The following is a 27,957-nucleotide window of genomic DNA, read 5'->3' as shown; positions in this document are numbered from 1 at the left end:
CCTCTAAGCCTTATTTGTCGCCTAGCGCGTGATTCAAGTCCCGCCCCGCGCCATTTTATCGGCTTGTGTGCAGTTTGTACGGCTGCCCGATGGTCTCGCGACTCCTCTTTTCCTCCAACCCCGCCCCTCTCACCACATGACTCACGTTCCAACGCCGCCATTTTGTCAGGCCGACCGATGGAAGACTTTTGCCCCTCAGGCTCGCATCTCCCGTTTGCACCCGATGTACATGCCCATGGAGCGTGCTAAGGAAGGATGGCCGGGAGGGAGGAGTGGACTCGGAAAGGAGTGAGTGTGGGCGGCTTGTGGGGCTCTTTGAACCGCCACTGCCATCACCACCGTCATGTACCGTACCAGTAGAGGCCACTCGAGCGTGTCCTCCTCCAACCGATCCAAAGAGAGCAGTAGCTTGGGTTCCCGCAGTTCTCGCTCCGGTGGCTCCGGTTCGACGCGAGGCCGTAGCCCGTGCCGCTCGCGCTCGCCCTCTTCTCGAGGCCGCCGCTACCGTTCGCCGTCCAGCAGCCGCTCTTCTCGCCGCTCGTCGTCCCCGCGCCGCAATAGTAGGGTACGGTCTTCGTCTGGGGGGAGTTGGAACCATTTCGGCTCCGAGCAACGGCACAGCATTTTGGCACAGCACCTTTACCCAGCTAAGAACCAGGCCTCGGAAATTTAGTTCTCCATCCCCTTTCTTTTCCCCCGTCCGTGGTAACAGCTGCCCGCCCAATAGCCTAAGCCGTACTTCCAAGTGCTGACAAACGGAGTACTTTCCTCCCTTTTAAGCTTTCCATAAAAGGCGCCCCCCAAAAGAAATTCCCGGCCCTGGAGTATACAGTACCTCATCTCTCTGGGCTAGGGCCTCCCCAAACAGTTGTATCTGCAAACACAACTTGGTTATGTGACGACTACAACAAAAGCATACCAGAGTTGAAGGTTTTCACACAGTAAGACAAAAAACAAAACGGAGAGCAATCCTATGTACACTTACTTGGGTATAAGTCCCATTGAATTTAGCCTAACCTACCTCACAGGGTTGTAGTAGGGATAAAATGGAGAGAGATGAGAACCATGGAGGCCACTTTGAGCTCCTTGGAGGAAAGGTGGGATATAAATGTAATAAATGAAAATTCTCAGTAAAGATTAGAGCTGGCCAAAGCCATTTTGATACCTGAAGTGGAAGAATAAATGGTGCATCTCCTGCCTACCCAGGCATGATGCATAGTACCTAAGGCTGGTCAAATTGTTTTGCCACCTGAGACAAAAAATCCAGAAACAGCAATTCCTGCTGTTGGCAGTAAAAAGCGAATGATAATAAATGTTTAATTTGGTACCTGTCTCTGATGCTTAAAATTAGTTGCCTAAGGCACCCTTCACACTTTGCCTAATGGTAGGCCTGCCCAACATGTTAATTTATTTTTGCGAAGATGTCTTCGTCTTTACAGTTTGTTGTCATGGATTTTTTTCTCCTTAACAAAAAAAGTTATTTAACAATTGGGGGACCTTTTTCTAGATCTTGGTTATGGAGTGGAGCAGCTTAGTTCTTTCACTGCAGATTGATGGACTGTTGAATTTGAAACGTAGGAATATACTAAGTTTGCAGCTGTAAACCTAGGGTTGTATTCAGCTAAACCAATTGAAATTTATAAACCTAGGTTAGGCTGCAATCCAATAATATCTACTCAGAAGTAAGCTCCATTAGGTTCAATAGGGCATACTCCCAGGTAAGTGTGTATTGGATTGCAGCCTTAATTATATTTATTAACTTAAGTGGGTCTACTTTGAATAGGACTAGCATTGAATACCACCCACAGTATACCTACTTGAAATTCAAGCTGAAATCAATAGGGTTTATTAATAAATATGGTCAGACAATAAATAGCAATAGTGAACTGGCCTTTGGGGAAAAATAATTGTTCCTTAGTTTTTGCAAATGTAAAGTGAATGAAATGGACTGCCTTAAAGTTGATCCTGACTTATGGCGACCCTATGAATAGGGTTTTCATGAGGCTGAGAGGCAGTGACTGGCCCAAGGTCACCCAGTGAGCTTCATGGCTGTGGGGATTCGAACCCTGGTCTCCCAGGTCATAGTCCAACACCTTAATCACTACACCACACTGGCTCTTTGTAAAGTGAATAGGTGAGATACATTTAAAAAAGGAGAAAAAATTATACAGGGATGAAAGGTAGTTAAGTAATTGGCTATGTCTGAGTCTAGTCCTAACGCAATTTTGTCTAGGAGGTAAGCCCCATGAAACATAGTGGGAGTTCTGAGTAAACATACATAGGATGGCACTGTGATTAATCCATTTGCAATTGTGATTGCTTTTGTTCCCAGAGTACTTTACTGATCTTTTAGTTTCTGCTAGTTAGAGACTGGAGAATCATTTCGACTTAAGCATCTAGGAAACATCCCTCTTTATAAACAAGGGTATATCGAGATTATTTGGAAAGTGAAAATATTTCATAATGGCTTTTTAAAGGCATTTCATGTGCATTAATTGTTTACAGATGCAAACCCCAAATAACTTAAAATGGGAGTTTTGAATATTTATCATGTTTCTTTCTATTGGCCTTTGGCTTACCATACTGTTAATCATCATTTCTTAATTTCTGCACTGCTGTTCTGTAGTTCACAGAGGCGTTTTATTGTCTTTGTTTTGATTTATCTTCATACGTTTGATGGGGATAACAGAATATACAGCACAGTCCTAAGTACATTTACTCAAAAGTAAGGGTGTTTCTGTTCAGTGGGACTTGATTTCTTATGTGTTTAGGATTGTGGCCTTAGACAAATACAGTATTAAATAATGGAAACTTGCCATTTGTAATCTAAACTAATACCCCAAGTCTTAAAGCAGTAGCAGAAAATGCTTAGGTTCTGACTTCTGTAAGTCCTGAAGAAAATAAATCCCACAACTGTGAGATTTTTTAGCCTGGCACATAGATGGTACAGCCAGAAGTATATGCATCTTTAGATATTGGAAATTAGAGGTGGTGATCTCTAAGCATTGCGAGGCCAAATCCTGTTCTGGCTTTATAGAGGAAAACTAGATCATTTAATAATTGCTGGGGTGGCTAACCTTTTTTGACCTGAGGACCACATTCACTCTTGCCTTGGTGTGGTGCCCACACTCCCATACATAACAGTCCCATGTACACAGAACAGACAACCCACTCTCCTCAGCTGATCCATGCTGATTATCTAAGCAGGGACACTATCCACCTTGTCGTTGCTCATCAAGTTATCAATCATATTACTGGGGAGGGCCAATTTTCTTTCTTTCCATCTCTGCTGCCAAAATTGTTGGGCTCCTAAAGGGCCAGAAAAAAAATTATTGGGAGGCCTGATTCAGTTCCCAGCCCAGGGGTTTGCCACCTTTGTTCTAAGGAGACAGTGTTTGGAACAGGCATTGGTGTAGTATGTAGGTCAAGAAAATTGAACAGGATTGTGGGAACCCTGCAGTGAAGCTCCCAGAGGATGAAGAGCAACACCTGGCACTGGCTCTTTTCAATCTTCTGGCTAGGAATGAGCAGAGCATCAGCCCACCAAGTGAGCAGGAGCTCTCCCCAAATTCAGTGGTATAAAAAAAATTAAAATCTGTCTCCAGGTGGAATTGACCCAGACCACAGATAAAGTAATGTACAAAATTTAGATAGATCCTGAAGTTGCAGACTAGTGACCTACTTCCCAGTGTTCTGAAAACGACAGGTTAAAAAATAGTGATAACTGGGGAGTCAATACCCAACTTAGGGGTGAAAGTTTGCCCACCTGAGAAGCGGTGTAAGTCCTTTCGAGGTTAGATAGAGTCCATAAACTGCTTTTAGAATTTTAATTCTGCTTGTGACAGTAAGTGATGCATGGATGGAATATTTGAAGCCAAACCCATACTAAATGACATATTTACAAGTATGCCCTCCTGCTGTTATGAGATGCAGTGTGAGCAGAATTTTTTTCCAATGTGGGCAAGACTATATTTTCACAAATACCCCAACTTCTTTCAGTGGCATCCATGTAGTGCAACACATTTGTGTTATAAGGTGGTGGAATCATATCAGTAATAGAGTAGTGGTGTTTTTTTTGTGATCTTTGCTATTTTGTCGTTCCCCTACTCTTTGCCTTTTGCTCCCATTATGGTCAAACTATGGTTGCTACAAAAATTCTCATAAAGTACTTCAGTACTTGGGAGTAGAAAAGTGCTATTTTTTTCTATTGTAAATGCTTTTGTTTTTAGCAGCCAAGAGGATTGGAGGGGGGGGGAAGGTAAAGGCTTATTTTCTAACCAAGCAGCTGGCACGAGACATACCAACGGCATTCAAAATGGGTTTGGATTCTTCAAGCATTTGATTAACAGTGCACATATAAACATATCCTTGGAATCCAGTCTTTATCGGATGTCCTCCTCCCTCCTGTGATGCTATTCATTTTAAAAGTGAATATTCTTTAATCCAGGGGTGGGGAATGTTGTTGAACTACAACTTCTATCACCCCGTCCACTGGTGGTTCTGGCTGAGGCTGATGAGAGTTGGAATCCAACATCTGGAGGATCTGGTTCTTGCTTCTCAATAACGGCTTTCATTTGAAACCCTGACAAGCCACATACTGTCTCTTGAAGGAGTGCAGTTGCCATTTAAATTAAGTTTGGCACAGTGATCATGAAGAGCAAACAACAAAATATTTTTAGAATGCAGCAATTTCAAAGTCTCACTTGCTTATCAATAGAGCTCAAAAAACAAGGATATGAGTGCTCTGTCCCAAGATGGTAATCAGAATATCAGTTAGTGGAACTTCCATTCACATGCAGTTGCGTGCTGTGGCAAAGCAGTTATGTGAGTTTTCTGGATAATTTTGAATCGGAATTTTTCAGTGCCCTAAATTGATTGGGATTGAATTTAGCTTGTTTGGATTATTTGTTCCTGGGCTTAAATTAATCTTGTCTATACATACATGCTTGCATACATGCATCTGCAAATCAATAGATTGTGTGTATGAGTGAGAGAGGAAGATGTAACTAAAAAAAGTGTTACTATTTTGGAATGCCCAAAATTTAGCTACATTAAGCCATTATGTTACTAATTAATTTTGTGTAACAGTATATTCCTAGAGATTGAGAATATTTTGTGGATTTCAATGCTTCTGTAGAGGCGGTACTATCTGTTTTTGTAAGACAGCTCTTAGGCTTACCAAGGTGTGTGCCAAACGCAGCCCTCAGACTCGAAACCGGCCTAGCCTCGATTGAATGCCTGGCATGGTCCTACGCATTCAACTTTTGGTGTAAGCTATTTTATGGCCCAGTAAGTGGTTTTTTAAATGCAATCTGGAATGATTCATTTATATCTAGCTGGACGAATGCATTTCATTCCAAACTGCCAAAATTAGGGTACTCGTTGGCATACATATCCCAAATAGAACCAGCAATGGCAAAACATATAATTGGAACCAGACTCAGGGACATAGATAGGCAAACCGCAAATGCAGCAGCCAGTAAAGTATGCTCTCCGCTTTACCACAATCTGAGCTTTGTTACAAATTCTCATGCTCGTTACCTGGAATTTTTAACTATTCCCAAATTTCGATATGCCTTTACTAAGGCAAGATTTAACTGTCTCAACTCAGCAGTCCTGGATGGAAGATACCGAGGCATCCCGCAAGCCCAACGGATTTGCCCTTGTAAACTGGGGGAGATAGAAACATTGTCCCACGTTTTATTTGCATGCCCAATATATCTTATGGAGAGAACCAAATTTCTTCATCCCTTTACTAAACGGTTTCCTAACAGTCCCCTTGAATGGCTGTTGGAACAACTACTGAATGGCTCAAATAGGTATCTCACTCTATCGGTGGCCAAATTTATCCATGTAGCTCAACTCAAACGCGCTAACTTTGTGCCCTGATGTCCTATCTGACAGCTATAGACTGTTTAGTCTTTTTTACTTATTTGTCTTTTAATATTTATTTTACTATTTTTACTATTTTCTTCTTGTATTTTATGTTCTGTTCTGGTCTTTGACCGCAAATAAAGATGTTGTTGTTGAGAATATTTTGTGGAAAAATAAAAGAACTAGAAAAAATGTCATTATGGGAAACTTCCTTCCCTAAGTTACTGACTACAATTTTACATCGGGAGATGTTCAGTTTATCTAAATAGAGCAATAGTTACTTTGCCTATGTACATATTTATTCTCAGATGTCTTCATTGTAAATGATTGCAAGTTAGATGCGCATTGTGTGGTTTAAATTGGCATTGATGCTATTAAAATTGTTAAGTTTCACAGTGCTTTGGCTTGTTTCTTAAATTTAATGTGATTTAATACTTGTTTGCTGCTTTTTCAGCAACAACATTGAAGTCAGAGCCGCTTACAGCAATAACGTCATCTATCCCAATTGTAATTTATTTTGCTACCATGGAAGGATTCTGATGGCTTTTTTTCCCTGATAAAAACAATAGCTAGTATGATGGAATTGCATTTTTCTCCAATTACAGAGATATTCCCCGGGCCGGCGCTCATGTTCCCCGGGCCGGCGCTCACGTTCCCCGGGCCGGCGCTCACGTTCCCCGGGCCGGCGCTCACGTTCCCCGGGCCGGCGCTCACGTTCCCCGGGCCGGCGCTCACGTTCCCCGGGCCGGCGCTCACGTTCCCCGGGCCGGCGCTCACGTCCCCCGGGCCGGCGCTCACGTTCCCCGGGCCGGCGCTCACGTTCCCCGGGCCGGCGCTCTCCAAGTCGACACTCTGAATCTTCAGTGGAACAGAACTTACGTATCACAGTTGGCAATGACCGTTATGGCATTGATACACCTGAGAGAAAGAGATTATCCGATAGACTAGGATCACCAGTTTATAGTCTAAGTGATGTGGACAGGTATGTCTCTATGAAGATCTGTCTTTCAGAATTATACTTGGGTTTTGTGTCATGGGTGATATAAATGACCACAAGGTTATTGTGAGATGATATGGAAATAGATGGGATATATTAAGAATCCTACATCTAGGATAGAAGTGTTTAGCTCTCTTCCCCTTTAGGTTCACATTGATGTTTCAAAATAAATGCCAAGTACCAGGAATAGCTTTTAAACTAAAATTCTATGGTGAGATTAGATTTTGAAGAACTGGAAGCATACAGGTACAGGGATAATATGAATAGAGATTACTACTACTACTACTACTACTACTACTATTGTAATAATAATAACAACAGAAATAGCAATATAGTATTTGCTTGTACATTAAAAAAGGAGAAAGTTTAAAATAAAAATACATAGAACATTAATCAGCTAGTTGACCAGGCCAAGACAATGTAAGATTCTCACTAGATTAACACCATTTGATTTTTTAAAAATTAATTTCAGTGGGAAACTAGGTGTCTCGGTCGCTGCTAGCAATGGACTGTCCTTTTATAGCTGAATTGCTAACAGTGTCAAAAGATATTCCAATAGAATTTTTAACCACAGTTTAACCTAGCAAGATTCCCAAATTAAAACATTTGTTCTATGTACCACTGCTGATCTTACTTGAGTTAGAGTGCCATATTTATGTCATTTCTGTGACACTGTAATTGCAATTATTCTTTTTGTGCAAACTTTTATTTTGTAATCAACTTTGGTAAGCTTAGAGTGCAAGCCTATTTATTCATGTTTTCTCAAAAGTAAATCCCATTGACTTCAGTGGGCTTACTTTCAGGTAACTGTATTGGATTGCAGAAAATTTATGCTATAGCATCTCAACAGCAAAGTTTAAGATTACAAAGTACAGACCAGGCTTAAAATTAAGTGAATAGGTAGCAACTTGTAGCTTGCATTTAGTCCCAAAGATTCCTTTTTTTGCAGTCCATGTTCTCTTGGAAATCTCAGTTTCTTTTTCCTTTCTAAATATCCCATTTGATTAAAGGGGTACATTTGAATTTGCATTGGCAGAGTTTCCAGTATAGTTCTAAATGCTAGACATGATGGTCTCCTCTGCTATATGGTGTGTTCAGAAGCAGTGTTGGTAACGTTTTTCTGCGTATTTTAGTCTCATCATTAATAGGGGAGTGTCTGTCATGAAATGTGATTAGGTTTTTGTTCCTGTCACATCTGCCTCTTTTGAGCAACTTGGCATTGCATTATTGAGAGTGGAAAATAACTAATTCTTTTACTTGGATCTCTAGTATAGGGAAGAAATAATTTGGAGACACTTCACTCTATATAATGTTTAATCGTTCAGAAAAGCTGACAACACCACTGACTTGCAATGTCGGGAAATAAGTTACTTCATTCCAGGAGATGTAGCTAAGCTTTGGAGGGAGAGTGAACCATTTACAATTTAGTGAAATTGTCACAATAAGGGAGTTGCTGTGTGTTTGTTCATGTGCAGTCCTACACAGGGTGGGCTATGAGCTCATGTACCTCACCCATATGTATGATATTTAGTGTGAATTGTGGCCATTGGTGCATGTTTGTCCACAAGTAGGTTCATCCTATGCAGACTGTCCACTCTTTACACCAAACAGCTCAGGTAGCAGGGCTGACTTTGTATGAATACTATCCTCTGGATCATGCTAAACAGCTCAGGTAGCAGGGCCAACTTGGTATGAATACTATGCTCTGGATCATGCTAAACTTCCAGGACAAACTAACAATCCCACCCATACACAATGTACGCAGCAGGGCTCACAGAGTGGAAAACAATAGATTGAAACAGTGTTTCTTGTGCTAGCATCAATGGTAGAATTTAAAAGGAGGTATTGAAAATATATCTACAGTTATATCTACAGAGTGTGCAGTGCGCAGATAATTTCAGTGTTTTGTGAATTGGAGCCGGTGAGAGATGGGCAATAAAGTACAAAGCAAGTTTTGAATCCTTTTTCCTCAGTTGACAGAATTAGTTTTTACTTTTTCAGTCTACTGTACCACATTGATTTTTTTTTGGCTCATTTTATTTTCAATGGACTTTGATCTAAGATGTAAGCAGTGAGAACAGATACAGAACTGAAACAGTTTGCTTTCTGAAAAAAGAATCCAAGTTGCAAAAAGAATGAAGAATGCTTTCAGTAAATTAAATTAGTACATACTTCATTCTTTGGGGCAGTTACCACTTCTGGGGTGAAACTGCTTTCATTTTGTTTATTTTTCTGATATTTATGTTATTTGAAAGTGTGAAATGAGAGGGTGTCTGAGACATAAAAAGCAGCAACAATATCAGCTTAAGAACAAGGAAGATACATGTATGATCTATAATAAAATGTTGCAGTGTTAAGTGCCACTGAGTGCCTGCCAGCCGTACCTTTCAGGATTTTCCTTCTCTCCTCCCCCTTCCCCCAAACAGTCTGTCAGTATACAGTGCTTTCTGACATGCTCAATTGTCATCTAGGTTAGGGTTTTTTTAAAAGATGTTTGTGTATTTCTGCAAACTGTGGGGTTTTCCTGAGCTTCTCATGCATCAGTGCTGCTGTTTTGACTAAAGTTTCCATATTTGAAGTACTGAATTCATTATTCATATATAGGATATTCATACTGTCTACTGTTTGAAGTTAGTTCAGAGTAACAACTCAATCATGATGATAAAAAAGATTTTAATTGCAGCTCTCTTCCAACTAATACCCTGATCCTGTGAACTTGTTTTAGATGTAGATGGGTCTATAATGGTTTAAGGTGCTATAGCTAAACTGAAGTCCTGCGTTTTATAAAATGAACTGAGTTATTCAATTAAACCATTTGCTAATTATCCACCTTATTCTCCTGGTCTGTACCTTTTGGTTCCATGTTTTGGGATGGGACTGTACTGCCTGATCGGTTGAGCAGCTTCTATGATGAGCTGCTTGTAATATCAGACCACAAGAAATCAGTAAAATAACATTTCATTTATTTTATTTTAAATTATTTAAAATATTTCTATCCCGCCCTTCTACTCTATAATAGGGCACTCAGGGCGGCTTACAAAAATAAATTTATTCACAAATTACATGCATACATATTTTCGCTTCACAAATTTTCTTGGAAAAATCTTAGAACTGTTAATGACTGTGATACTTTGCTTCATATTGCCTTCCAAATGCTAGATATATTGAGATCTCTGATAAATTTGATTTTGAAAATACTAGCAAGGTGAATGTAATAAATATATGTTTATGTACTCTTCATCTTTATTGCATGCATGGAAGTTATTTTCAGTAGCCTTTCTGAGATTATTCTTTGCTAAAGTGACATGGGGAAAACAGTATATGAAGGAAACAGTTTAAGAGGTGACGGATGAGAAACTGTTGCTGTTGTCTATGAACTACTGTCTATAATATTGTTGCCAATGAGAGACGGGAATGATACTGGTTGTGCTGTAAAAATACTGATGAGCTAAAATACTATATTGCTCACTTTCCCACTTTTCTTCATAAAGTTAGTGCTTCTTTGGAGAGTCAGTCAGACAAAAGAAAAGCAAAAACAAAAAATGTATGTAGTTCAAACAATAATAAAAAGAATTAAGGCGTATATCTTCTGTGCAAGACAGCTTATAAATAAGCTCACAAATGTTACTAGCCTACTGGGGTTTACCAAAGGAGGGATAGAGAGCTGCATTTCTATGCTGAGCCCAGAAAAGGAAGGTTTCCTCCTCTGGCAGCCCCTGGGTTTGTCCTTTGGGCTCAGAGAAGAAACAGAACACTCTGTCCCTCTTCTGCCAGCTTACTCACTCACATGCAATTCCTTGTTGTTCCTGGCAGCAAGGCTAGTTCTTACAGGCCTAATATAAAGGTACTGGGTTGGATCCAGAATTCCATGAGCAGCTTGTACCTATGGAACAAGTTGCTCTAAGGTCTTGGTTCTCTCCCTCTGTTCGTGTTGTATGTCTCATGCTTATAAATAACTATTGTTTGCGTGTGGGGGAGAAGGGGTTCCTGAATATACAGCATCTCCAGAACCATCCTGGGTTCAAAGCAAGAAGTATTGGCTGGTCATAAGCCGGGTACTTTATGCCAATCTGAGTTCAGGGGGTGCTATTCCAAGTTGCCAACTTTTTTGTAACTTATGTGCCTCTTTTATCAGGGATGATTTGGCTGATGGTCCAATATTTAGCAGGGGCCTTTCACGTCCTCGAAGCCTTGAGCGATATCCCTCTTGTGAGGAACATACTTCTAGTCCTTTCAGTATGAGACATGATGAGGACTATCACAGTAGGGATGTTTTCCTCCACCAATCAGACTATAGCGTGAACTATGACTATCTACAGGATCTCCCAAAGGAAACTGATAGGGATGGTATACTACTTAGGAAGTCCTCATATTCATCAGAGGATAGAGGGCGAGATCCAAAACGTCCTCGATATGACAGAGATGACAGACTGATTGATATGAGCATAGAGCCTCAGGGTTTCTTGCCAGGAACACGAAACTACCGTAAACGAAGTCCTAGTAGGAGCCCAAGTCCACCATACCTGGATTTCCGTGAGCTTGACAGTGCTAGGAGAAAAAGAGAAGAGGAGCTGAGCAGAAACTTGAATCGAGAACTGCCTGGCCATGGCTATATGATCCCTGGCATGACTAACCCACTGCAGTCTTCTGAACCTCGATACCTTTATAGACCGGATGAAGCACCAGCAATGCCCAAAAAGTCTATCTTGAAGAAACGTGTGGATGATCCTTCTCTGCAGGTGTGGCCTGTATTATTCTCTCTCTTTGTTAAAATATTAGTTAACACTTTGCTGCTTTTTATTAAATCTTATTTAATCTCTGTTAACCTCTGGAGCAGATACCCTCAAAATATCTAGACTGCCCTCACAGTTGTGTAATTGATTTAATACGAATCATAACCAGGATCTGGGATCTTGTTTTGTTCATAATGAGGACATTTTACTTGTTTTAACATTCAAATTATCAGATTCTTTTTTCTTTTTTGAAGTAGATCAGATACACTTTCACTGCAAGCAGCAGTGATGATACACAGCACTTACAGATTCCTCTCAGGATGGAAGCACAAAATTATTTTTCAGTCCTGCTTTATAAAAGTCTTTGTGGGTGGTAATCTGAACATGATTATTGTTATTTTACTGTGGAAAAATAATAGCAGTAGATGTTAGCTTTGTATAGTATGATCAAGTAAATGTCCTTATTGGAGCTTTATCTCTGGACTTTTACAAGAAAAGGTTGTTTTAACATAGTTGTACTTGGCAGAATGTAAGTGAAAAAGGAGTAACAATATTCACAACTGTATGGGGGATAGAAAGCAAGAGCTGGCATCTTATGCAGTAGGTTAGATCATCTAGCTCAAAATATTTATCTTGTTGAAACTCAGGAGCCTAATATCATTATTCATCCTTGCTACATGATCCCAACCAATTGAGCATCGCAGAGTGAGCATGATGGTCCTATCTGCACAGCTAATCAGATTTAGCTACATGGCAATGTCACTGAAGGCAAACAAAGCCCTTACTTTGGGTAGAGGTGGGGTAGGGACAGGAAATCGGCCTGATACCCCTGCCTTGCTGTACCAGCAGTTGTATTGGTCACTAGCACAGTGCAGCAAGATAAAAGTATCAGCTGTGGTTGCTTAAGTATGGATGCATGCTCTTCCTCTTCTTTATATTTATTCCCTTCTGTAATACCCGGTAAAAGATTGTCAGATGGGGGTAATATTTATTGATAGTGAAAACTTAATTCAGCCCTAATCCTAAAATGTCCACATTATGCCAAAATGGCAGCATGATATTTTGGAACTGTTGTGTCTCCTTCAGACCTATTTTTCACTTCTTACAGTTTTCTGTCAATACTCTAAATTACTGGATATGATCCCTGTATATTAAAGTTTTATCTTTCTTATTGATTGGATTATTGATTAACATGGAATGTACTGACAAATTACAATTCTTAATTTCTTTTTTTCTTTTAGCCTGAAGTCTTTTCTAGCAGTTCTGCCTCTGTTAAAGAGCCTCCTCTTTCAGATCATCCTCCTTTACAGAAGCGTACCAACATTGCTCCTTTTTCATCTGAGGTAGAGAATTTCCTCAAACAGTTCAATAAAAATGCAATTGCAGAATCTGCAAGTAAGGAGTCTCAAGGCAATGTGCATGATTGGAAACTACATTCAGGCCAACAACAAAACACTTCCCCTTTTGAGCAGAATTTTGGGAGTTTTTTAAAACAGAAAGACTATTATGAGTCCACATCAGAGCCTGAAGACCGACATAATGACTTCTTGCTTCCCCATGAAAGAGCCAGCCAGGATGGGAGTGGCTTTTCACGCATTCTGGGTATGATGGCAGATTCAACCAGTGCTCAAGAAAAGCGAAGGCGCAGTTTCCCTGACATTGAGGATGAAGAAAAGTTTCTTTATGGTGATGATGAGGATAACTCTACTGTTAATTCCCCCTCTTCTCAAAAGCCAACACTGAGTGGTAGTAAACAACCTGAAATTGTGAAAGAAAGTTCTCTACCTCCTGCTAGTCCATCTGTAAAACCAGACACTTCAGAAGAGTCCAGACCAGAGTATGAGAAAATTCATGACTTGCTCAAAACTATTGGTCTTGACATTGGAGTGGCTGAAATTGGTAAGCTTGCTGCCCGCACTCAGGAACGACTCCATGGGAAAAAACCATCTCGTTCTCCTGATCGTCATTTGGTGGCTTCTCATAAACTGGAATCTAGAGAAAGGCATCACAGTCGAAGTGACACTCATTCTCCAGAATCAAGGCAGAATCGCTCTCTCTCACCCTCTGGTTCTTTCCCACCATCTAAAGAGATGTCTTCTGTTTCAAATTCTGAGCACACTAAAAGCAAAATTGTAGGACAAGACAGTTCTGCTGTCACACCAGAGCAATCTGCTCCTTCACTATCTTTAATGCCATCAGCTCCACCTCTTCCTAATTTGTCTCCTACTTCCACCTCAGTTTCCCAGTACAGAGTTTCTCGCTTTTCACCATTCACTGCAACTCAGCTGCCACAGAACTATCCATCTCCCACAATGCCCCCTCCTGGCTATGATGCATATGGACACTATATGGCATATGCAGCTTCTGGCTGGCCCATGTATGCTCCTCCCCAGCAAGCTGACCCCACACTTTCAGATGTACATGGGCTTGTCACACTGACAGTGCCGCCAAATCCTACACGACCCAATCTCCGAGTTATTGAGACAGTTTCCACGGGTAGAGGGACTCCTGATATAAAGAGAGATGAATCTGTGCTTGTGCAAATCCCTACTGCTACACCTTACCCAAAATGTGTTAAGGAAAGAATATCTGATGAAAGAAATCGGGCTTCTCAGAAGCAAAAGGTGAGGTTTTTTTAACTTCTTCGATAAAACATTTTCTTTGAACACATAATCTAAAGGCACAAGAATGCTGAGTATCTGTGTTTATTTTTCAGTCTTACCACTTTACCTCTTTCCAGATATTGGAGCTTCTGCTTTCAATATAGCTATTGTTCATTTCCCCCAACCTGTAATGATATATACCATTGCCACAGGATGCTTTTTGTCCCTTGATGTCGAATTCTGCCATTTTACAGCAGTTCTGAGTATTTTAACATTTTTTCCGTATTATTCATGTGGCATTACAGTTTTGGAATAGAATATATGTCTTATGTCTAATGATATTTGACTGTTCAATTGCACTATGGCAAGAGGTGCATTATAACAGATCTTAAGGAGACAGCTTATTACTGCAGAGTTAAGTTTTTTAGTTTGTTTCAAATGATGTTTAGTATTCTTGAAACAGAGTGAAGTACCCCAAATTAAAAAAGGTTGAGATGAAAATCTCTTCTGTGTTTCTTTTTATAGTCTGTTCCATTTTTGCATGTGGTGTCTTCATTTAGAAGTGAGGAGAAACATGTAATAGGTTCAAAAAATAATATAAGATATTCTTTTATTACATTGTAGTAGATTATGGCTACAATCCAACACAGTTATATGTGCTTGTGCTGCAGCCCACCGATTTCAGTAGCCCTAAGCGTGCTTAACTTTAGTAAAGCATCCAGTTGTGTCCCTCCTGCAACTGAAAGTTCTTTGAGTATGTGGTGGCTTCCATGAGCAGAAATAAGGGAGATGATTTTTTTACTTTTCCCTCTTCTGTCTGCAGCACCCCATGCCACCTTCCATTCTATTCCAAAAGGTCCTGCAACCATCTGTAGCTGAGGGGGCAGTAGAAAGAAGAGGGAATCCGTGAAAATCACCCCTTTTCTGTTCATGGAAGCCTCCACTGGATAAAAGAATTCTGTTAGTAGAGGGACCTGGTTGGATTCTCCTCTCTATCTTGAATTGTAGCCTGCCTGTCTGCTAATGTTTATCCACTCCTCTTTTTAATTTGAATGATAAAACTAGGATTTTTTTGGTAGATCACAACATTTACCTGCAGAAGATCATACAATGTTAAAGAACCTAATAAATAAACTTCCATTTTGATTGAAAAATCAACACAGATACAGCATAGAAGAAATGAGCTGCTGTCTCTGAGCAGGGATACATTTGAATCAAATATTAATCCAAAGGACTATTTAAAATGATTATTAGGATTTCTTGAATTCAAGAAAAGGCATTGGGAGTCATTCCAGTGGTCCTTGCAGTGTTTCTTGGCTGTGATTTTAATACCTTTCTTTCCTTCACATCCTTTCCAGGTAATAGAGGAAAGAGAGAAGTTGAGGGCTGAACAGGCAGCACGACAGAAGAAACTGCACTATCTCAGGACTGAGTTAGATAGACTTTCAAAACAGCAAGGTAGTGCTTTTTCTCATTTTATGCTTCCTTGTCCCCTGGGATGCTCTATAGTGGTGATGCTGAGTGTTCTTACTACTTCTGTCTTAGGCAACCTACAATCTTACCTAAAACAGGAATTAATTATTGTGCATCCTATATCACTGTAGGCAACTTATTGCCAGATCTGCATTCAGTAATGCAGGTAGAGATTTCTGGCACTTGAGCCTAACAAAATGGTATGGCATACTTTAATTGACTAAAATATTTTTGTATGTATTAACATGATTTTCTTATGCTTCCTACTCCACTTCTTTGGCTGACTCAGGAGAGATGCTGCGGAAGAAGCGTAGGGAGAAGGATGGGCACAAAGACCCCTTGCTAGTGGAAGTGAACCGACTGCAAGAGAACATTGTGAAGGAAATTGCTCAACTGAAGATAAATGCTGAAGCTGCAGAGAAGAAACAATCTGAGCTTGACAAGGTAGCTCAGATCCTAGGGATTAACATATTTGAGAAATCACGGAAACAATCTTCAGAAAATAAAGACACCTCAGAAAAAAACAAGTCAGAAAATGCAAAAGGTCAGGAGGGAGCTTCCAACTCAATCAAGGTAAAATTCTAGGTGCTGATTCTAACTGATGTACTCAATATTGGTAAAAGCAGGGTGGTTAGAAGAATTATTATCATCCACTTCTTAGGAATTAAGCTCAAGGCTTGCTAAATTATAGCTTGTGTTTGACATTAATGCAGGTGGCTGTGAAGACCTCTTCACTTCAAATGGGTTTTCTGCATTTTATTCATTTATTACTTATAACCTGCCTTTTAGGATACAAATCCTTCCAAGGTGGCTTACAAGTAACATTATATCACATTTTTGAACAATACAATACACAGTATCAACATAGCTGGAGGTGGGAGAAATGGGTGGTCAAGCTGGAGTAGGCCATGAGGTGGTTTGCACCTGCATCTGTCTCCTAGAATCCTTAACACAGGACAATCGATAGAAGGTGGTCTGGGAATAGAGGGAAGGATTTTAAAGTGCAACTAATATTTGAATAAGCTGACTGCATTCTAGATAGTAGAAGCATTCAGAACATTCATACAGATCTGATGTCAAGTAGTTTCTAAAAGAATATGAATGCCGTAGTGTTTCATGGAGATTGTAATTTTAATTTCAGATTACTTACTGCGTGGCCCAATTGTGAAAAAACTTCATAAATTGAGTGATAGAAGTTATTAAAAACACAACACCAATAATGTAATGTTGATTTTCTTCTCCCCTTCAGCCTAAGGAAGTGCATAAAGAGAGAAGTCTGTGGTGCTGAAGCGTAGAATATGATTCATTCCGGTCTTTCTGTTTTGTTGTTTATTCTGTCTTAAATAATTTTGTGGTTAACTTTTCCCTAGAAATTTTCTGCCTTAGGCAAGTACCAGTATCAGAATTTTATCATACTCCTGCAATACCCTATAAGTGTAGGGTTAATTCAATTTCTTTAATAAAATTTTTTTAAAGGGAAGGAATTGTTGTGGCATTTTCTGATTTGATGTAAAGATTCTGATAACGGTTTTAGAAGGAGAGAAATGACGTTTTTTTCTTGTTGACCGCAAGTGTGTGGTGGCACAGTCTCTACAAACATGACAGAGAAAATATGGGACTTCAGTGGGAATGAGATTCTAATCTAGATTGCCTCCCAAAACTTAAAACCGAATTAGAGTCCACAGTATGCTTGCATCAGGATGGATTTTTTCCCTGGGAGACAGAAGTTTCCTAGTTCTTAAACTGAGACTGTGGAAAAGACTGAGAAAGACAGGATATTACTTTTATTATAAATAAATAAACCAAACCTAGAATACCTCTACAAATAAATGAAGAGCAAGTAAAGACAAACTCAGTTGTTAGACCTCAAAGCCCATTAATTTTTGGAGCAAGGAGAACCCATGGAAGAGGAGGGAGATGATCATATAATATCAAAGCATTCTAAGGTTCTCAAGGAAAAGAGCTAGAGTATGTGAGCACACAACACAAGACCTTGTTAAACATAAGACTTTTCTTCACTGGCTGGTCTTAAACCCTTTGGGCAGAAAACTATACACTATCTATTAGTTGGTATATGAGAGTCTTAGGTCAGTACTCTTGTCTCCTGATTCAGTCCATTCTTACAGTGGGTTGGACGAGACTGAAGAGCCGTTTATGCTTCCCCTGGAACTATTTACATCTCCTTGTGCACTTCTTCTAAAGGGATGTGATCTGTTGAAGGGTTGTATCACATATATTATACTTTTATGAGACCAAAAGGGCAAACAGTATGTAAAGTATAATATCAGTGTTGGTAATTCAAGACTTGGACCTGACCGGATTCTTCTTTTTTCTTCAGCGACGCTTTAAAACCCAAAGCACTTCACTTTTGCCAAGACATAAGACGTACCGTTAATAGTGGAGAAAGTGTGTAAGGAGACTGGCTTTTTGGAAGATTTGCAGTGTTTTTGAGAATTTACCATAACGGGGAGAGCAGCCCTCAAAAACATAATTTATTCCGGCTATATATTGGATTCTTTTTATTCTATCTGTTGTTAAATTTACTTTGGGGGTTGTCTATAGGCAGAGGGGTGAAACCTGCTAGGTAATCATGGTATCTTGATTGGAAATATTTATGTGCGCGTGCTCACACACACACACTCGTCATGGGATGTAATTCCTCTATCGCTTAGTACCTGCTATCTAGCCAACATGCATGAGTCTCACTGGAAGTTCTTTCCTGTTGACTGAACAACATCTGAGATGGCATTGTAGCTCACTGAAACAGTGGAATTATCCTGGGCATTGACAAGCAGGTATACCCCTATATATTGTGTGTGGTCTCTACTAAAGGCTGGATTTGAGGCACTGTCTTGTTATTCAACAACTTAATAATGTTTCCTTTTGTTCAATGTAGGAATTGAAAACTACTAATGACAAGCCTGGATGTAGGAGCCCCAAGCCTACAGAATCATCTTTACAGCCATCCAAACAGCATTCTCAGGAGGCCAATATTTATGACTATTATGACACAGGGAACCATTGGTGCAAAGACTGCAATACCATTTGTGGGACCATGTTTGATTTCTTCACACATATGCATAATAAGAAGCACAGACAGGTATGTGTCATTGATTTACCAGTAAGCAGCTTTAATTTGCTATGCAAGTTGTAAAATATGCTTCGTAGAAGGCAAGTAACTCTGTGTCCATCAAATTTCTTTTTAAAAGCCTGATTCTAAAGTTTTGATTGTGGCATTAATTGTAATAATTATATTGAGATTATTATAAACTGGATTTGTAAATCCAGTTGTTTATGGGACCAGTTTATTACAGTCTTTGTGTTTGAATACTTAACTATATCATAATTCCACAAACACTTCTAGAAATGCAAGGCTCTGCGACCTTCTCAGCACAGGGCAAAAGTGCACTTTGGAATGAGTTCTCATTCCGAATTTTTTGGTGTGATTTGCCACATAAACAATTATTTGTTTTTTCCCCATGCCTGAGGGTAACTGTTCAGATCACACTTCATTTTGACTGGCAATATGTGAGATAGTTCAGTACATGCCTACCTGGTACTTTTTTAGCTTTTCAAGGATACTTATTTTGTAACAAGTTATAGTGGAGAAAATTGAAGTTCTTGTATATGTGGTTCTATGTTTTCTCAAAGTTTTTATTATTTGGCAGAAAAGCAAAACACATTTTTAAATATATCCACCTACAACTTCTATTACTCTAAATAGACCTTGGATCCATACAACAGACCTTGGGCATCAAAGACTCAGACTGAAACAAAGCAAGAGCTCACAAAACGCATTGACAGAATACCAGTGCCTGCCAAAGGTAAGTTATTTTGTATTGTCTGAGGCTTGATAGTATGTAGTAGGGCCAGATTAGATTGTTAGCCCCACTATCAGAAAATGTACATATCTTCTTAGTGTCAACAAAAGACCATGTCATTTCTAAGTGAACTTCTAGCAGTTACTTTGTCTATGTGACTTGCTCTATTTCTGAATTAGGTGCAGATAAACATGCAACAGCAATTCATATCTGAACAGTAAGCAGCTCATACTGTGGTGAAAATTGTTGAACAAGTGTAGATTTCCATCCTTGTAATCTTCAGAGCAGTTTGTTCCAAGTCAATTCCATAGTTAACTAGTTCATTTCAATTGTACCTTTTTTGTTACAGTGGGTTTTTTATTTGGGTTCTTTGTTTAAAGCTGCAGAATCTCTTGCTACCTATTTCTGTGATTGATTATTTTGGGGGGCATTTCAGGGTCTGAATTTCTAATGCCAGTCACTGGATATTACTGCCAGCTCTGCCATGAATTTTTTGGAGACCAGATATCAGCAGAACAACATGTGAAGAATAATCCACATAATGAAAAATATAAGGTCAGTACTTGGAATATTAGTTTTGAATAAAAATTTAAAAAGGAATTTTATTGAACTTGTCTTCTGTGGTAAAAGGGAAGAGAGGCCATGGCTCAGTGGTATAATGCATAATTTGCGTGCAGAAGGTCTTGGATTTAGTCTCTGGCATCTCTAGGTAGGGTTGGGGAAGACCCTACCTAGTCAGTGTAGATAATACTGTTGTGCGCCACCCCAATCTCTGAGCAGTGAGGGGTTTGGTTTCCTTGGAAAGAAGGTCAGCGGAGTCTCTGGTGTCTTTATGAAATATGGTTTATTTATTTACACACATTCCAACCTGAGCCTAAGATGAAGGGGTTCGAAGCATCAGCAGTCCAATAGATCTTTCTTTTCCATCAGGCTTAAAGGGGGCACCCTAAAGCCATGGTGCAGAGAGCCAGCTTCTCTGCCTGCCTCTGGCTCCCAGCCTTTCCTCAGTCTCAACTAAAAACACAAGCCTCTCCTTGGCCTCAGGAGGGGGGGGGCTCTCCTGAAGAGTTTCAATAACAATAGGATCTCCCTGGCTCATTTGCCAGTTAATGGGCACTTGATAGGCCCATTAACTCATCTGGCCACTCTTTTAGACTAACAAAGGGAGATCTGGCCAGCAGAGCAGATTTCTCACTTCCAGGTGCAGGGTTCCAAATCAGAGGCTGGAAGGGGACTCAATCATCCATCTCACCCGAAACCCATAACAGTAATTTTGGAACTATATACCTAGCTGATAATTCTGTTGTGTGTTACTTAAATTTCACTGCACTGGATTTTTTTTTATGCTGGGATTTTTGTCATTTCATTGGAGTGAAGCCTTTTCTCATATATTACTGTTATTTGATATGAGTACAGAATGTTTTGATGCTTACTTAATGTTGAGATTCTGAATTGTTAAGGGTTTAGAAGCATCTCTCTTCCTTCACCTCCATTTCCCAGCAAGTACAGTTAATTGGGGGGGGGGTTGAGAAAAAGAAGCTATTATGAAAGTCAAACCTGTTCAACTAATAACATGTTATATTAAGTAACGGTATTGAAACTTTTCTTCTTCCCACAGAAATATGTGGATGAAAATCCCCTCTATGAAGATAGAAGGAACCTCGACCGTCAGGCAGGATTGTCTGTGATTCAAGAAACAGAACGCAGGCTGAAACGAAAGCAGTGTGAAAAGCAAAAAGAGGAGAGAGATGAAAAAACAGCAAAAGTGGCAAGGAAAGAAGAGCCTAAAAGTAAAGAGGAGCCAAAGAATGCCAAAGAACTAGGAGATGGAGATAATGAAAATGAAACTAGTAAAAGGAAAGGCGTTCCGAATGGCCAAAAATATGGGATTAAACTTAAATTGAAAAAAGATGACAAAGAGGTTGAAAAGAAGGAAGGGAAAAAAGAGGAATCCCAAAAGGAGTCAAGACTGTCATCTTTTGGAAAGTTCAGCTGGAGGAAGACGGAGAGAGATGAAAAAAATCAAGGGAAAGATACAACCGTCTTTAAGGGGGAGAGTGCTGAAGAAGGCAAAGATAAAGAAAGCAAGTCGCAGTCTGGAAAACCAAATTCAAAGCCCATTGCAATTAAGTTGTCTGGGAAAACTGTAATTCCACATTCTAACCCCTGGACACCAGTTGTTTCAACATCATCACAAGCAAAAATAAGGCCCAACTTACCAGCTCCAATGATGGTTCTCAGGAAGTCTGCAACTGCAACAGTAAGCAAGCCTGCACCTTTAAATACTTTCTTGTCTATAAAATCCTCTGGAGCCATCACCAAGCCACTTCCTGTTGTAAAAGAGAGTAATCACGAACTTGTTCTACCTCCAGATATTATTTCAAAAGCTTTTGGGGGAGAAGTAGTAGTTTTAAAGGGCTCACAGGAGAATGCAAAGGTGCAACCAGAAGAACGTGAACATGAAAGTCTGTCACAGGCCATAGAACATGCAAAAGCTCTGGAACATGCAAAGGCAACTGTAGCAAAGGCTCAGGAGCAAGCTGTAAAGACACAGGAGCAAGCAAATGTTGTGGCAAAAGCACAAGCAAAAGCACGGGAACTTGCAGCTGTGATAAAGGAGCAAGTTACAAGATTGGGAATTTTTGAGAGACCTCATCGGCGGCGTCCTCTGCTTCCACTGCCACCAGGACCACCACTGTCAGTAGCACTACCAGTACCACCACCAGTGGTATTTCCACCTCTACCCCTGATGCCACCAAAACAAGCAGCCGTCCTGGCAGATGACTTGGCTCCTGGTGTGTCTGAGGATGATAAAAACATACTGGCAATGCCCATGTGTCCCCGTCCTTTACCACCTCCAACTATTTTTGGAGACCATGTAAAAAAACTAGAGAAAAAGAATTCCTGTCTGGCTGCAGGTAATGCTAAAGATCTATATGACATCTTCTACAACCGCAGTGGAAGGAGTCCAGCTGATAGCAAATCTGTGAATTCTGCAATTTCAGATAAAAGAAAATTAAATCCTGTTGAGAGAGAGGAAAACACAGACCTGCTGGCAGGTTCCAAACCAAGCAGCAAGTCTTTTACACAAGATTCTCTACAGAATGTACACAGTTCTTCATATGATAGCAAAATCCCCTTAGGTGATATGACTCAGGAAACAGAGGATGGTAAAGTTGAGAAAATTTTGGCAGCCTATGAAGAAAACTTTAAAATGAAAGCTAGTTTTGAGGGAGAATCAGAGAAGGTCTCTTTTTCAGAGAGACAGTCTACATTCACATATAGAGAAGCAAAAGAATCTGATTATACAATAAATGCCTCTGTTTCCTTTCAGAATGAGGTAGAAATGGGAACTCCTGATCTAGCTGAATTTAGCAAGAAATCACCAGCCACACAGATATTTCAAGGGAGCCCTCGTTCTTTGGATGACCTCAGCAGGAAACCCACAAACCTTGAGACAGCAGAGTTTAAATCTCCTGCTAATAAAGAAGTAGCAATGCAGTTATCAGAAGATCATGTTGCCCTTTTAGAAGATGTTAGCAAGAAACCATCTGAACTTCAGACACCAGAATTAGCCATTCAATTGCCTGAAAACAATGCTTCTTCTTTGGAGGAACTTTGCAAGAATCCCTTGGTGTATGAAGCAGCAGAGTTTAAATCTCCTGATGATAAAGAAGTAGCAATGCAGTTACCAGAAGACCATGTTGCCCTTTTAGAAGATGTTGGCAAGAAACCATCTGAACTTCAGACACCAGAATTAGCCATTCAATTGCCTGAAAACAATGCTTCTTCTTTGGAGGAACTTTGCAAGAATCCCTTGGTGTATGAAGCAGCAGAGTTTAAATCGCCTGAAGATAAAGAAGTAGCAATGCAGTTGTCAGAAGACCATGCTGCTCTTTTAGAAGATGTTAGCAAGAAACCATCTGAACTTCAGACACCAGAATTAGCCATTCAATTGCCTGAAAACAATGCTTCTTCTTTGGATGAACTTTGCAAGAATCCACTGGTGTATGAGGCAACAGAGTTTAAATCTCCTGATGGTAAAGAATTAGCAGTGCAGTTGTCAGAAGACCATGTTGCTCTTTTAGAAGATGTTAGCAAGAAACCATCTGAACTTCAGACACCAGAATTAGCCATTCAATTGCCTGAAAACAATGCTTCTTCTTTGGATGAACTTTGCAAGAATCCACTGGTGTATGAGGCAACAGAGTTTAAATCTCCTGATGGTAAAGAATTAGCAGTGCAGTTGTCAGAAGACCATGTTGCTCTTTTAGAAGATATTAGTGAGAAGAAATCAGAGCTGGTGACAACAGAATTAGCCATGCAGTTGCCAGAAAGCAGTGTTCCTCCTTTGGATGGCCTCAGCAACAAACCTGCAGACCTTAAAACAACAGAGATTAAATCTCCAGTTTATAAAGAATTGACACTGAAATTGTCAGAAGACCATGTTGCTCTTTTAGAAAATATTAACAAAGCATCTGAGCTTGAGGCAGCAGAATTACCCATGCAGTTGCCTGAAAGCAACGCTTCTCCTTTGGAAGAACTTTGCAAAAATCCATCGGTGTGTAAGGTAGCAGAGTTTAAATCTTTTTATGATAAAAAATTAGCAGTGCAGTTGTCAGAGGAACATGTTGCTCTTTTACAAGATGATAGCAAAAAGCCATCAGAGCTGGAGACAGCAGAATTAGCTATGCAGTTGCCAGAAACCAATGTTCTTCCTTTGGAAAAACTTTGCAATAATCCATCAATGTGCGAGACAGCAGAGTTTAGATCTCCTGATGATAAAGACTTAGCAATGCAGTTGTCAGAAGATGTTACCGTGAAGCCATCGGAGCTGGAGACAACAGAATTAGCCATTCAGTTGTCAGAAAGCAGCGTTCCCTCTCTGGATGACCTCAGCAACCAACCAAGAGACCTTGAGATGGCAAAGTTTAAATTTCAAGATGACAAAGAATTAGGGTTACAAATGTCAGAAGACCATGAGGCTCTTTCAGATGTTAGCAAGAAACCATCTAAACTTGAGACACTAGAATTAGCCATGCAGTTACCAGAAAGCAATGCATCTCCTTTAGAAGAACTTTACAGGAATCCATTGGCGTGTGAGATAACAGTGTTTAAATCTGAGGCTCTTTCAAAATATGTTTGTAATAAGCCTTTGGAGCTTGAGACAGCAGAGTTTAAATATCCTGATGATAAAGAGCTAGTAATGCAATTGCCAGAAAATGAGACTGACTTTACTGAGGAACCTGTACTAATGAGAGATGTTGGTATGGCAACTGGTGAAGACATCAGTGAGAATTTACAAGACCAACAGAAAATGGATAAATCCAAATTAGACGAGTTTAATAAAGATTTGGAGATGAAAGCATATTTGGCAAGTTTAAGTGAAAGAGATGTAGGAAAAGAACATTTAGAATTTGCAGGACATCAGTTTGCTGTTAATCAGGAAGATGAGTCTCAGTTGTTTGAAATGCAAATTGAAACCCCTAAGGAAGAAGGGCCTGCTATAACAGAAGATACGCAAGTTGCTGACAGCTCCAAACTGACAATTTCTACTTGGGTTTCAGAGGTGTGTGTTCAGAGTCCACTGGTTTGGGGGCCAATAGTCTCATCTTCAGATGTGAAGAAGGAAAATTCTCAAAGAGCAATGATAGATCGGAGTTCTTCTAAAGAACAATTGTTGGATCTAAAATGGGGCACTGTGGGACTTGATAGGCTTGAGTCAGCAATCAGTGATGAAAGTCCTCAGACTTCAGAGGTGCATAATGTAGATTCAGAACTGAAGCCTTTGAATAAAGACGAATCGGCTGCTTTCTATACAAATAATGAACAAGAATTATTGTTTAGTTCTAAACCAAAGGATGGTAAGAATAGCAATGTAGTTGATATTCCAGAAGCAGGAGAGATGTCAGATGAATGCCTTGCTAATGTAACAGTTGCAAGCACTGCACAAAGGCAGTATGAAAAAATAAGTCAGCATCCATTAAGCAAGGATTCCCAAGCTGAGGGAGATGAAGCTCTGAGCGGTATTTCTTCTACAAATGATACTGAACCTAGTGACAGTGTAGAATTAATGTTTATAAAAAATGACACATGCAGGCCTTCTGAATCTGGTCTGGACTTAAAGGACAGTGAAGAGAGAGGTTCTACAGAAACAGACACCTCTAACTTTTCCAGTGTTCAGCCAGAGATGATTCATGAACCATTAGATGCTCTTCCAACAGAAATCAGTGTTGAGCATCTTGGAGAGGAAGCCCTTACCTTCACAGACATGAACACCGGGGTCTTGAATACCTCAGCATCTGGTGACTTGGACTTAAACACAACTTACCCAGAACTTAACTTTGATCAGACTACAACCCTTTCTCTGAATTTAAATGTAGAAAATGAGAGAGAGTCTCCAAAGTCTGATGAAATAAAGCCTAAGGATCCTCCTGGATTGAAACGGGGCCTAGAATTAGAAACCATGACTTTTAGTCTAGGGGATATTGAAGTGGGACGTGAACATCTGGGCATCCTACCATCTGAAATTCTAAATGAGGATATTGGAGGGAGCCCAAAGCTAGAAACTATTGCATCCATTTGTTTAAAGTCCAGCAAAACTAGTGAATTGGGCATTGGGCAACCTGCAGTTGAATCAGAAATGATGGATTTTGTTGTGTTAACATCTGGTGATCAAGAAGATAAACTTTGCTCCTTAGTTTCTGACGTAATTGTCCCACGTGTAGTATCTCCAGCATCAAACGGTAGCACTGCAGGACCAAGCGTGCCACTCCTTGAAATGCAGGACATGCCTCCAATTTCCAAAGTCTTGCAACCAGATGTTCGCAAAGGTGGCACATCTGATACGCCATCATTGAGTTATGATGAAAAAAATTTACAGAGCCAAGCAGCTGAATGCAAGCAATCCTTCCTTCCAGCACTAAAGAAAACATCTGTAGAAATGGGGGGCTCAGGCGACCATGAATTGTACATTGTCAAAAATGATATCCAGACATCTGCAGGGGAGGTAACCAAGACAGAGGAAGTGGAAAATAACGATAGGAGATGTGAGGTTAACAGTAAGTTGGCTTCAGAAATAACTGAAAGCTCTGCAGAGCACCTGGTAAGTTCAGATAAAATTGATCCTAATGCTTGAGTAGCTATTGTGTAGATTTTGTAAATATTCTGTTTGAGTTTAACATGATAGATATTTTGCAGCTCACAGTAGATACTTGCTGAAGCCTAAACTTTCTTTGCCCCCCCCTCCCCAGACTCCATTGTACATACTGGATTGTATAAAACATTTTCTTGTTGGACAGACCATTTCATTTCTGCTTCCTGCCATTAGAATGGGATTTCTCATTTATACTGGGCTAGTTTACACAGAATGCTAAACTAAGGTTTGGCATTATGAAGATGAGCACTCCCCTTCCCCTCTCTCAGTGTGGCTGTGCGACTATTGGGAGTTAGAATTAATGTCAATTTAGCGTTGTGTCTGAATTGTAAACTGGTTAATTCAGAGACTATGGTTTGATGTTGGCCTGTTTCCACTAACCATAGTTAAACAAGACAAACTACAGTTTGTCTTAAATTGAAGGAAAAGCTTCCAAACTTCATGGCTGTGCTGGAGAAGGAGGAGGGTGATAGCAAGTGAGCCCAAGACTAGCTACAGCTTTTCTTTGTAATGTTTAGCATTATGTGTGAACACAGCAAATGTGTATGTGGTTTGGGCAGAGGTTGTTGCTATTGGGACATGTTTTTTTGTATTTTTCTTTGACTTTTTTCATGGTTTTTGATTTACACAGCTTTTGTAAGTAACATTCCAAGTGCAGCACTGACAAGCGCAAGGACATCTGTTCAGAACTTGAGGAAAAAGAAGGCTCTTTCTGAAGCATTTGAGTAGAAAGTGTATTTAAAATGTTATGCATGTTTTGTTGCACAAAATGTAAAATGCATGAAGATTGTTCTGCATTTTTTCAAGATGCAGAAGATTGTCCTGCATTTTTGACCTGTAATTACTTGTTGAATTGCATCTGTAATCTAGACTGTAATGTCATATTACTCTTTATGGATACCATCTCGCTGAACAAAGGAGAAAATCTACCAACTTACTTTTGGAGAAGGAAACTATTTGGTAAGGCTGTGGCCCAGTACCTGGACTCTGCATATTGTGGTCACTTACATGTTTTGAAATCACATTTCCTTTCATTGTATTGTAATACAGTAACTGTTTGTGTTAAATTGTTTAGCAGCTGCCCAACTCAGAAGAAATAGAAGATTTGAACTTTGCTCTCAGGATTGGATTCACTTCACATATCCAGACATTAGATGCCTGAATGAACCCCTGAGCCACAAAATACTGTTTTGTGAAGGTTTTCACTTACACAGCTTGTCAAGATATGAAGTAAATGTTTGCATGGTCTATCTAAATGGTTTTTGTCTATAAATCTAAAATAAACCCAAGATTATCAAAG

At 39.9% G+C, this 27,957-nt stretch overlaps 1 protein-coding gene across 3 annotated transcripts; it reads left to right on the top strand.

Annotated features, from left to right (window-relative positions):
* Positions 1–106: 106 nt before the first annotated feature.
* Positions 107–27,956, top strand: LOC133383659 (zinc finger protein 318-like). Of its 3 annotated transcripts, none has more exons than XR_009762364.1 (11): positions 107–565; positions 6,480–6,856; positions 11,007–11,610; positions 12,846–14,228; positions 15,566–15,665; positions 15,970–16,253; positions 18,577–18,780; positions 19,405–19,504; positions 19,938–20,056; positions 21,120–27,617; positions 27,733–27,820. XR_009762364.1 is itself a non-coding variant. In XM_061624760.1 (11 exons), the coding sequence occupies exons 1-11, from the start codon at positions 344–346 to the stop codon at positions 27,817–27,819; spliced, it is 8,967 nt and encodes a 2,988-aa protein (XP_061480744.1). In that variant the 5' UTR covers positions 107–343; the 3' UTR covers positions 27,820–27,956. The 3 variants fall into 3 exon arrangements, 2 of the variants coding, with proteins under 2 accessions (XP_061480744.1, XP_061480745.1); XM_061624760.1 differs by having other exon boundaries at positions 21,120–26,606; positions 27,733–27,956; XM_061624761.1 differs by having other exon boundaries at positions 21,120–26,606; positions 27,289–27,823.
* Position 27,957: the final 1 nt, after the last annotated feature.

This window comes from Rhineura floridana, chromosome 4, assembly GCF_030035675.1.
Source record: "Rhineura floridana isolate rRhiFlo1 chromosome 4, rRhiFlo1.hap2, whole genome shotgun sequence".
In the NCBI taxonomy this organism is placed as follows: domain Eukaryota; kingdom Metazoa; phylum Chordata; class Lepidosauria; order Squamata; family Rhineuridae; genus Rhineura; species Rhineura floridana.
This window is presented reverse-complemented; position numbering and strand designations above follow the sequence as displayed.

Bases quoted from the DNA above. Each gene is read 5' to 3' on its own strand.
- LOC133383659 (XM_061624760.1), top strand. From the start codon at position 344: ATGTACCGTACCAGTAGAGGCCACTCGAGCGTGTCCTCCTCCAACCGA. The intron at 14,229-15,565 runs GTGAGGTTTTTT...CATCCTTTCCAG, and splicing joins GGGCTTCTCAGAAGCAAAAG to GTAATAGAGGAAAGAGAGAA. The intron at 20,057-21,119 runs GTCAGTACTTGG...TTCTTCCCACAG, and splicing joins CACATAATGAAAAATATAAG to AAATATGTGGATGAAAATCC.